This window comes from Mauremys mutica, chromosome 20 (assembly GCF_020497125.1).
Source record: "Mauremys mutica isolate MM-2020 ecotype Southern chromosome 20, ASM2049712v1, whole genome shotgun sequence".
In the NCBI taxonomy this organism is placed as follows: domain Eukaryota; kingdom Metazoa; phylum Chordata; order Testudines; family Geoemydidae; genus Mauremys; species Mauremys mutica.
Genome location: NC_059091.1, coordinates 24,814,949 through 24,826,142, shown reverse-complemented (window position 1 = coordinate 24,826,142; position 11,194 = coordinate 24,814,949). Strand labels below are relative to the sequence as shown.

General features: G+C 65.0%; 1 protein-coding gene across 1 annotated transcript; it reads right to left on the bottom strand.

The window, feature by feature from the left end:
• Positions 1 to 5,196: 5,196 nt before the first annotated feature.
• FDX2 (ferredoxin 2) lies at positions 5,197 to 8,942 on the bottom strand. The gene is made up of 5 exons (XM_044994435.1): positions 8,811 to 8,942; positions 7,993 to 8,044; positions 7,063 to 7,169; positions 6,427 to 6,514; positions 5,197 to 5,963 (listed from the first exon to the last, which is right to left on the bottom strand). Exons 1-5 carry the CDS (start codon positions 8,914 to 8,916, stop codon positions 5,807 to 5,809), a joined length of 510 nt encoding a protein of 169 aa, XP_044850370.1. The 5' UTR covers positions 8,917 to 8,942; the 3' UTR covers positions 5,197 to 5,806.
• Between the last annotated feature and the right edge of the window lie 2,252 nt (positions 8,943 to 11,194).

The following is an 11,194-nucleotide window of genomic DNA, read 5'->3' as shown; positions in this document are numbered from 1 at the left end:
AGGTGCCCAGGGAAGCGAGGGGGCTGGCCCCGGGCTGGGGCTGCGGCTGCGGGGCGCTGCGCCCTGGGCGCACGGCTGGCCCCGGCGGCGGCTGCTGGTGCTGCGCCCTGGGCGCACGGCTCGGCTCCTCGTGCCCCCCCGGCGCCTGGGGCAGCCGCTGGGCGGACTCCTGCAGGAAGCTCAGGGCGCTGCTGTCCGGAACCTGCAGGCAGCAGGCCATGCTGGGGGGGGGCTCCGGGCGGGGGCGCCCCGCGGGCCTGGGGGAGGAGAGCACAGGGGCGTTAGGGGGGCGGAGCACCAAGGGGACCGCGGGAGAGGGGGCAGGGGCCCGGGGCAGCTCCCCACTCACCCCCCTTTGGGCAGCTCCCCCCCCTCCCCTGGGGCATCTCGCCCACCCCGGGGCCTGATCACCCTTCCCCTCCCGCTCTCCACACAGCCCTCGTGGGCACCTCCCACACCCCCCGGGGCCTGATCCCCTCCCCCCACCCGGGACCTGATCCCCCTCCCCCGGGGCAGCTCCCCACTCACCCCCCTTTGGGCAGCTCCCCCCCCCGCGGGTCCTGATCCCCTCCCTCTCCCCTGGGGCATCTCGCCCACCCCGGGGCCTGATCACCCTCCCCCGCCCGCTCTCCACCCAGCCCTCGTGGGCACCTCCCCCCCCCCCCCGGGCCTGATCCCCTCCCCCCACCCGGGACCTGATCCCCCTCCCGGGGCAGCTCCCCACTCACCCCCCTTTGGGCAGCTCCCCCCCCCGGGGCCTGATCCCCTCCCCCTTCCCCCAGGGCAGCTCCCCCTCCCCCGGGGCCTCATCTCCTCCCCCTCCCCCTCCCCCAGGGCAGCTCCCCACACAGCCCTCGTGGGCACCTCCCCCTCCCCGGGGCAGCTCCCCCCGCCCCCGGGGAAGTTCCCCACTCACCCCCCCGGGGGCAGCTCCCCCCCCCAGGGCAGCCCCCCTCCCCCACCCATCCCCAGGGGCGGCCCCCCCAGCAGCTCCCCACCTCCCCTCAGCCCCCAGGCTCGGCTCCCCACTGTCCTGCCCCCTCCCCCCGCCTGGGTGCCGCCGGCCCCGGGATCCCGCCCGCAGCCCCCGGCCAATGACAGCTGGAGGCTGCGGCTCGCGAGCTGCCCGCCCAAACCAGCCCCGGAGCTCGCGCCCGGCTCGAGGGCAAGTGCGTGGGGCTGATCCGGATCCTCCCCCCCCCCGGGGCAAGTGCGTGGGGCTGATCCGGATCCTCCCCTCCCACCCCGCGGGGCAAGTGCGTGGGGCTGATCCGGATCCTCCCCCCCCCCCGGGGCAAGTGCGTGGGGCTGATCCGGATCCTCCCCTCCCACCCCCGGGGCAAGTGCGTGGGGCTGATCCGGATCCTCCCCCCCCCGGGGCAAGTGCGTGGGGCTGATCCGGATCCTCCGCTCCCCTCCCCGGGGGCAAGTGCGTGGGGCTGATCCGGACCCTCCCCCCTCCCGGGGCAAGTGCGTGGGGCTGATCCGGACCCTCCCCTCCCCGGGGGCAAGTGCGTGGGGCTGATCCGGATCCTCCCCCCTCCCGGGGCAAGTGCGTGGGGCTGATCCGGATCCTCCCCTCCCCCCCGGGGGCAAGTGCGTGAGGCTGATCCGGATCCTCCCCTCCCCTCCCGGGGCAAGTGCGTGAGGCTGATCCGGATCCTCCCCCCTCCCGGGGCAAGTGCGTGAGGCTGATCCGGATCCTCCCCCCTCCCGGGGCAAGTGCGTGGGGCTGATCCGGATCCTCCCCTCCCCCCCGGGGCAAGTGCGTGGGGCTGATCCGGATCCTCCCCTCCCACCCCGGGGCAAGTGCGTGGAGCTGATCCGGATTCCCTCCCTACGGGCAGGTGCATGGGGAGGAATCGGATCTCCCCTCCCGGGGGGGGCGGCATATGCATGGAGCTGATCCCGATTCCTCGTCTCTTCCCCCGCTCCCCCAGGGCAGGTCCATGGGGCCGATCCGGCTCCCCCCCAGCGCTGACCTGGCGGCCCCTCCCGGGCTGGCCGGGCCCCGGGCTGGGCTGCCGGGCTCCGGCTCCAGGCAGGGCGGGAAGAGCAGCTGCTGCAGGAGGGAGAAGTCGGGGGGGTGCCCGTCCAGGAACAGCTCCCCCTCCATGCGCGGGGCCGGCAGCCTCGCTGCGGGGAGCGGCCGGAGCAAGGGCCCGGCCCCAGCTGGGGGGCGGGGGGGGCTTAACCGGACACACCTGGGCAGCCGGGGCCTCGCCCTATAAGAGCCTGGAGGGCCGGGGCCGGGGCCGGGCGGCTGCAGCAGCAGGGAGGGAGCGAGCGAGCCTGGCCGGTGCAGGGGGTTGTCTCGCTGTGCTGGTACCTGGGGGGGGTGTTTGATGTCCACCTGCCCCAGCAGTGGGGTGTCTGCCCCCTCTGGGGGGTGGGGTGGGGCAGGGCCCTGTCTGGCTCTGCCAGGCCCTGGAGCGGCTGAGGACCCCAGAGCGGCTCCCGCAGGAGCTCTCAGCCCAGTCGGGCTGGGGGAGACACAGACACCCCCCCCACCTTTGCCCTGGCTGTGGATGGTGAGCACCACCTAGGGGTGATTCTCCCCCCACCCCCGTCAGTGGGGCAGCCCCAGATGCAACCTGACACGTGAGTGAATGCATCGTGGGACCCACAGCTGTGAGCACGGGGCGGGGCGGGGTGGAGACACCCCCCCCAACTGCTGTGGTTATGCCAAGGGTGCATTTGCTCAGACTTTCCTCCCCTGCCACTCTGGCCTGTGCAGGGGGGCAGACCAGGTGCTCCCAGGTCCCCCTTCTGTGCCTGCAGCCACGGCTGGCTGGGCCTGGGAGCCCCTCGGGCGCAGGGTGCTGCACGTGGCAGGCAGAGTGGCTGGATGGTCCAGAGGCTACAGCAATGGACCTGGGGCTGGGTTTAATCCCTGGCTGGGCCAGCGCTGCCTGTGCCTGGGTGTGCGGGTCCCCATTCCCTGTCCTGCCTCGGGGGAGATCTTGGGAGTGGGTCTGTGCTGCACCCAGCACGATGGGCTCAACGGACCTACCGAAATACCCCCAATGAACAAGCCTAAGTGATTGGGCAACAAAATGGCAAATGAAATTTAATGTGGATAAATGTAAAGTAATGCACATTGGATAAATGTAAAGTAATGCACACTGCGTGGACATCTTCAGAGAACTATCCACGATGATGCCAAGATCTTTTTCCTGACTCGTAGCTAAATTAGCCCCCATCATGTTGTATGTATAGTTGGGGCTAATTTAGCTACGAGTCAGGAAAAAGATCTTGGCATCATCGTGGATAGTTCTCTAAAGATGTCCACGCAGTGTGCAGAGGCGGTCAAAAAAGCAAACAGGATGTTAGGAATCATTAAAAAGGGGATAGAGAATAAGACTGAGAACATATTATTGCCCTTATATAAATCCATGGTACGCCCACATCTCGAATACTGTGTACAGATGTGGTTTCCTCACCTCAAAAAAGATATTCTAGCACTAGAAAAGGTTCAGAAAAGGGCAACTAAAATGATTAGGGGTTTGGAGAGGGTCCCATACGAGGAAAGATTAAAGAGGCTAGGACTCTTCAGCTTGGAAAAGAGGAGACTAAGGGGGGATATGATAGAGGTCTATAAAATCATGAGTGATGTTGAGAAAGTGGATAAGGAAAAGTTATTTACTTGTTCCCGTAATACAAGAACTAGGGGTCACCAAATGAAATTAATAGGCAGCAGGTTTAAAACAAATAAAAGGAAGTTCTTCTTCACGCAGCGCACAGTCAACTTGTGGAACTCCTTACCTGAGGAGGTTGTGAAGGCTAGGACTATAACAATGTTTAAAAGGGGACTGGATAAATTCATGGTGGCTAAGTCCATAAATGGCTATTAGCCAGGATGGGTAAGAATGGTGTCCCTAACCTCTGTTCGTCAGAGGAGGGAGATGGATGGCAGGAGAGAGATCACTTGATCATTGCCTGTTAGGTTCACTCCCTCTGGGGCACCTGGCATTGGCCACTGTCGGTAGACAGATACTGGGCTAGATGGACCTTTGGTCTGACCCAGTACGGCCTCTCTTATGTTCTTAAGAGCTGCCCTGGGGCTGGGTTTCGTGTCTCCCCCAGGCTCTGGGGCCTGGATGTGGCAGAGCTGGGCAGGTGAATCCCCCAGGCCTGGCTCTGGCATCCCATCCCATGCCGGGGCGCCCTAGCAGGCTGAGCACCTGGCAGCAGTCCTGGGACTCGGCTCGGTTCCTGCTGGCTGAGTGCCCTTGGGCTCAGGAATCCAGACCCTCCATGGAGTGAGTGTGTCGGGTCTCCGGCCACCTGCCCTCAGCCGTCCTACACTGCCCAACCATGCAGGGTGCTCCCTGCCCAGACAGGAGACCAGCCACGGAGCTACTGGGGGGCTGGAATGTTCCCACTTCCCCAGGCAGGAGACAGTGACACTGCACATGCCACCAAAGCTAAAAGGCTTCAGGTCAGACACCCCCCACCCCCCAATGACGTGCTAAGCTGCTGTGGCTGTTCCCAGCCCCCCCCCTCTTCCCCAGTGGGGGCGAGGATGGTGCAGAGAAACCCACTTGACCAGTTGTGCACATCTCATGGGAGGATGGAGGCTGTTCCAAAGGGCAGGGGCACGGCCCCACCAGTACAATGCAGCCACCTCTGGGGTGGGACACAACAGCTGTCAGCCAGAGAGCAACAGTTTAGCAGAGGGGTGTGAGCGTGTCTGGGGGCAGATGCAGTCTCTCTCTTTGCAGAAAGGTAGAATAGTCAGCACCTGGACAGGCATTTGGCTGGCAAAGCCGCTTCCTGGCTTTCAATGGGATCCAGCCCCCAGGATGCTGGGGCTCCCCCTAAGCACCCCGCTCAGTCTAGCACCGATTCCAGGGGAGAAGCGCAGCAGCCAGCTGTCCTGGGGCTCAGCCCAGCCGGCTCCTGTGTGTCGTGGGAAGACACCTGCTAGGAGCGTGTGTAATCTGGTAACCACATCGCCTTCCCTGGCTGATGTTCAGCCCCCTCCCATGCTCCATGGGGGGCTGCAGAAGGGTTCGGGTTCTGCCCCTCAGCCTGCAGTGCTGGCACCAGCAAGGGGTAAATCTTGTACCACTGACCCTCGGGCCAGCTGTAACTAGTGCTTGGCTCCAGCTGGAGCGCGAGCGGCTCTCTGCTCCCTGCGGTGCCCGCACGGACAGTCCCGGTGTGGGGGCCAGGGAAGAGAGCAGCCGCGTGTTGTACAAACGTGAGCTTTAATAACCGAATGTGGCCCTGATCCTGAGGTTCCAGCGTGACACAGGCTGAGCGACTGTGACCAGCCCAGAGAATATGCGGCTTCGGTCCCTGCTGTCCCCGGCAAGTGGCACAGGGAACGCACCAAGGCCCCAATGTACATTAAAACATGCCATGAGGCACCGACCGCCAGGCAGGGGGAAGGCAGAGTCCCCCCACTTCCTCTCCCCCAGATGGGCTGTGGGGTTTGTTAACCAACACCAATAAACACCCGTTCCCTGGACACAAAAGGTAGGGCTGTTGTACGGCCCCCTCTCCTCTGCCGTCCCACGTCGCCTCTGGGGCTGTGAGCATAGGTGCTGGGGAGGGGGTGGCAGAGCTGGTGTGTGGGGGGGTTATTCTAGCATCTTTGCTGCTGCCATCTTCCTCCTCTCCCCCCAAGGCCTGCAGGAAGTTCAGCGCTTCATCCTGGGCCTATTAAACAACCCCTCCCCCCACCTCTCCATGTCACCAGCAGGCCCCCGGCGGAGCCTTCTCCGACCAGCCCCCCTTGCTTTGGGCTCTATAAGGCCCAGCCCCAGAGCCACGGGCAGCCCAGAGCCTCCTCCAGCCTTCAGTGGGGCTTGGGAACATGGCCATCCACGTAGAAGTTCCTGGTGATTTTGGGCAGGGTGAACTCTGCCCCCTCCAGCTCTTTGGTGAGGATGATCTGACAGCCGAGCCGGGAGTTCTCCTGCAGCTGTGGGGCCAGGTCCAGCATGTCTTCCTCCCTAGGGAGCCGGAGAGGCAAGGGTGAGTCCACAGGGCAGGGGGGCGTTAGCTGCTGGGCAGCGTTTCCTAGGCTGAACGCAGGCGACTGTTTCACTGAAATGCAGCAGCTGAACAGCCCCCACGCCGTATTGCCAAGGGAAAGAACAGGCTTGGGGCTAAAACACTTGGCCCCAGGAGCCCTGGGTTTGAGTCACAGCTTTGGCAATGCTCGTGGTGACGGGGGGGCACTTACTGGCTCTGGGCCTCAGTTTCCCTCACCTGTAAAATGGAGAAAATTCTTCATTGGTCTGTTTAGATGGTGAGAGGCAGGGACCCCACTGCTGCACCCAGCACGGGGCGGGGGGGGGGGCGCTCTCGCTCACCCAGCACAACAGGGGGAGGAATACAGCCTTAGGCTCTCGCAGAGCCCTGCCCTCCTGGTGATGGGGGGGCAGCAGGGCCCAGACACCCAGAGGCCGTTACCTTTCGTCAGGGACAGGCAGTTTGTCCAGCAACTCCTGGCTCACGTAGACGTGGCAGGTGGAACAAGCCAGGGAGGCTTCGCAGGCGCCTGGGAACACAAGAGCAGAGTCAGGGGCGGACAAGGCCCCTGCAGTGGAGGGGGAGGGGGAGGGGGGCTGAGCTGCCCCCAGGGAGAAGGGGGAGCCCAGCCGTGTGTCTGTATAGTTCGGGCAGACTCCGAGTCCCTCACCTCTGACCCCTCCCCCCTCCTGCCCCCGGGTCCAGCTCTGGGACACCCTCCAGCAGCCTGACTGCCTCAGTGCTCCCACCCCAAAGGGACCCACGCTGGATTCTTGGGACTCCCTCCCAGCCTCAGCCTCGGCTCCTGGGGGGAAGCGGAGTCCGGCTACAGGGAGGGACGTGCGGGGACCGAGCTTGACCCCGCCCTGCCCCTTCCCTGCACCATGGCCCCCTCTGGGGACTTGGCAAATCCCCTGAAATGCAGGGGGGGGGAGCACTGAAGAGATTCCAAGGGCTCCCCTAGTCACACCCGACGCTGGCAGCTGCCGGGGCCAGGGGGGGCCTGGCTCCTGCCGGCCCACGGAGCTGTCTGCATCCCTGATCGTCTACCCCCCAGCACGGGGCACAGCGGCAGACCTTCCAGTTCGATGTCGTGCCTCTGGGCCAGGCGCAGCACATCCTCCCCCACGCGGCCCTGCACGGGGATCCGGCGCCCGGAACGGTCAATGAAAACCACGTTCACTCTAGAGGAGGGAAAGGGGGAAACACAGTCAGATCCAGTGACCTCCTGCCGCCACTGGAAGAGGGGGGCTAGCAGGATTATATAGCGTGAATGGAGCCAGGGCTGCTGACGGGGGTGGGGGGATCACTTCTCGGGGCACACGCAGCAGAACTCCAAGTCAGGGCAGCCTGCGAGCCAGCTGGAATGGGACCACGCGGCAATCCTGGTGCTTCTCTCTTCCGCCAGGGCGACTGACAGGCATTAGCCACGCGCCAGCCACAGCACCTCCCAGCCACAGATTGCACAGTGCGTTTCAGAGCAAGGTCAGGGTCATCCTAGTCACGTCACAGGTGGGGAAACTGAGGCACAGAGCAAGCCAGAGACTTGCCCAAGCGGCAGAGCTGGGAACAGAACCCTGGTCTCCTGAATTCCAGTCCAGCGCTGCACCCACGGGGCCATGCTGCCACTCTTTCAGGGCTGTAGAGCCCCCCCCAGGACCCCATTCTCTGAGCCCCCCCTACAGAGGGGCAGGGGCAGGATCTGGAAATATCATCCACCTGGTGAGGGAGGCAGGTATGATCCTTGTTTTACTGACCAGGGACAAAGAGGGGCAGTGACTTGCCAGAGGTCACACAGGGAATTGGTGTTAGCCCTGGGATTAGAACCCAGGCATCCTGCACCCCAGTGCTGTGCTCAGCCCACTACTGCCCCACATCCTTCTGGACCATGTCTGGCAGCCTCTGAGAACAGACACCGTCCTGGCTGAGGCGGCAGTGGAAATCCTCCAATGCGATGGCTGCACAAAGGGCCTGAGCTTAGTCCCATCTGCGGATCTTGGTACTCACACGTCGCCCGCGGGCTCCGCTGTGCAGCTCTCGTCTTCCACCTGGAACACCCCTGGGAAAAGTACATTGCAGCTCAGTTAGCGGCAGAGCTCCCTGGGGACCGTCAGCCCAGCCTGAGCAGGGCAGGAGCTTGAAAGCCCACAGGGCAAACAGTGTCCTGGGACGGTGCCTGCTCATCCCCACCCAGGCCAGGCCTCTGCTGCTGCGGATGTCCCTGGCGGGGCAGGGGGCAGCGGGAGGGATGGGAATGGCAGGTTCGAACAGGCAATGAGCGGCAGGCTCAGGCCCATGTATACGGCAGCACCATAAATCCCAGCTGGGCCGAGACCTTGGGAAGGTGCCTGAGGGAATTAGGAGCCCAATTCACGCTGAAAGGCAGCGGGAAGTGGGGGGCGTCCCGTAGGCGCCCAGCACCCAGACACGCAGGCTCCCGCAGACCAAACCTCAGCCTTGTCCGCAGCCGGGCGTCGGGCACCGGTGCACACCCCTTCGCACCATTCGCACGAGCACGTGCGCCTTGCACGGGGGCGGCTCACGCCGGTTCACTCGCACCCCTCCAGGGTGAAGGTGACAATGGTGACGTGAGTCTGGCGGGTCTCAGCCCAGTTCGCAGGGTCCCCCCCGGGGTCCCCTCCCGCCCCGTGGCAGCTCCAGCCGGGAGGCCCGAGGCGGGTCAGGCCAGGGCCGAGGCCGCCTCTCCCCGGGGCTCCGCCCGCCCGTGGCCGTGAGGGTCCCACGCGTGGCTCTGCCCGAGCTCGGGGGTGCCCGGCCCCGCCCCACGGAGACCGGGGGGGCTCCCCCCCCCGGCCCGGCCCCACCTGCCGTGCGGAAGCCCCGCGCCGGGCGGAGCCGCAGCCCCCCGGCCGCCCCCAGCAGCAGCCGCCGAGTCACTATCCCGCCACCGGCCGCCACGGGGGCCGCCATGACAGGCGCCACGTGATCCAGGCGGGGTCAGGGGTCACTGGCTGCTGAGTCCGGGAGACGGGCAGGGGGGCGGGGCCAGGACCAAGAGGGAGGCGGGGCGGGGCCAGGGTTATACTGGGGGCGGGGGGTGAGGGGCTAGGACCAGGAGGGGTCTGGGGCCCTGCTGGGGGGGGGGGGGCAGGACCAGGAGAGGGGGTGGGGGCCTGGGGCCATGCTGAGAGGGGTTTGGGGCCATCCTAGGGGGTGAGGGGCAGGACCAAGAGGGGGTTTGGGGCCATCCTGGGGGGTGTGGGGCAGGACCAGGAGGGAGGCAGGACGGGGCCAGGGTATGCTGGGGGTGTGTGTGAGGGGCTAGGACCAGGAGGGGTGAGGGGCCCTGCTGGGAGGGGGGGGCTGAGGGGCAGGACCAGGAGGGGTCTGGGGCCCTGCTGGGGGGGGGCAGGACCAGGAGAGGGGGTGGGGGCCTGGGGCCATGCTGAGAGGGGTTTGGGGCCATCCTGGGGGGTGCGGGACAGGACGGGGCCAGGGCTATGCTGGGGGTGTGTGTGAGGGGCTAGGACCAGGAGGGGTGAGGGGCCCTGCTGGGGGGGGGGCTGAGGGGCAGGACCAGGACCGGCTTTGGGGCTATGCTGAGGGGCAGGACCAGGAAGGAGGGGGGGGGGGGCAGGGCCCTGCTGAGCACCAGCACCTCAGCACAGCTGTGCCCAAGCCCAGCTCAGCAGATGCAGGATCTGGGCCTGGTACCACCCCTGCTCTGTAGGCAGCAGCCGCAGCACAGAAGAGCAGCTCGTTCTGCTTCCCCCAGCCCGGGGGGCCAGCACCTATGGGGCTAAAGGAACCTGCCTCCTCCCTGTTTCAGTGGAGTCAGACCAAGCCTCCCTGGGTCCCTCTGCCCCAGCCCCCCAGTAGCTGAGTGCCTGGCAGGCTTTGATCCATCTGTCCCCTGGGCAGGAGCCCCAGCAGATCACGCACGAGCCTGGGGTGCAGGAGAGCTGGGTTCTAGCTGCAGAGCTCAGTGCCTGACCTTGGGCACAGCCTGTCCCCGCTCTACCCCCATTTCCAGAGGCAGAAGCTGAACGTTACCAAGCTGCTGCGTAAAGCGCTTCGAGCTCTGCCCCGCCCCACACCTGCTAAGAGCTGGGACAGGCCCTCCCCCTTTGCCAGACGGGGCCCTAGGCCAGAGGCTGCAGCAGAGCAGGGATCGCAGCTGGGAAACGGGAGCTGGGCTCAGGGACCCCCCGTTTTAGTGCTGCAGTTTGCACAGGTTCTAGTCTGTTGTGCAGTCAGCGCACTGTGCTGTGTGAGGGTGTCACCCTGGCCTAAGCCAGAGCTGCACCTGCCCTGTGCCTGCAGAGTAGCGCAGGGTGGAGATGAGCTCAGTGGAAATGCGCAGACGGCAGCCACGTAACCAGCTGTCGGATCCTCCTCCCCCAGTCGTCTCCATGAGCTGGGCGCCTCAGGCTGTCGCAGTTACGGTGAGAGGGGTCTTGCTGCTACTTCCCCCCACGGCCATCCCAGGGGCTCGGTACGTGCAAGCTGCAGCCCTCCCTGCAGTCCTGGTGCTGGGATCCCCAAAGAACTCCCAGGGCAGGGGGCAGCCCCTTGAATCCACTGAAGTTCCCCCCATTCCCTCCCCCTTCCCCCCTGCTGTCTGCTACTCTCCCCTTGTCTTCTTGGAGCACTGCTCCCCTTCTAATTAACCCCCCCCACCCCATCATGGAACGATGCTGCTGGGTGCCCCCTGCCCTTGGCCACTCTACTGGGGGGTTACACCCTTTCTCCCACCCTCCCCCCAGGCCCTGGCAATGCAGAGTGCAAGCTCTCTCGTTCTAGGCCGGGACTAGCCCCCCAGACGCCAGTGCCAGTTGGGGCCTGCCCCACCCTACTAAACACTCATAAGGAGAAAGTCAGGCACAGGGAGCGCATTACAAAAAATTTTTTCTTCACTTAAAAATTTTCAATTCAGCAAACAAAACACTTGCATGGAGCTATGTTCCCAGCTGATCCCTGGCACTGGCCAGAGCACAAGAGCTACTCCCCACGGCCTGCTGCAGCAAGCGATGACCAGAAAAGGGGAAACAGAATCAAGGCAGCATGAAGTAAAAACAAGAACAAAATCCCCAGCAAACAAGACAGCAGAGCTGTGAAAGCCGGGCTCAGCGGCTGCCCGAGGAGCAGAGTGGCAGGAAGGGAACTGGGGCTGATAGTTGCCCAACACAGCTGCAGTTACCAATGTAGACCAGGCTGGAGATGATCTGTGACTCACCCCAGGCCTTCA

Coding starts and splice junctions, on each gene's coding strand:
- FDX2 (XM_044994435.1), bottom strand. CDS start 8,916: ATGGCGGCCCCCGTGGCGGCCGGTGGCGGGATAGTGACTCGGCGGCTG. Junction 6,515..7,062: donor GCACGACATCGAACTGGAAG/GTCTGCCGCTGT, acceptor TTGTGTTCCCAG/GCGCCTGCGAAGCCTCCCTG. Junction 5,964..6,426: donor CTGCCTGTCCCTGACGAAAG/GTAACGGCCTCT, acceptor CCGGCTCCCTAG/GGAGGAAGACATGCTGGACC.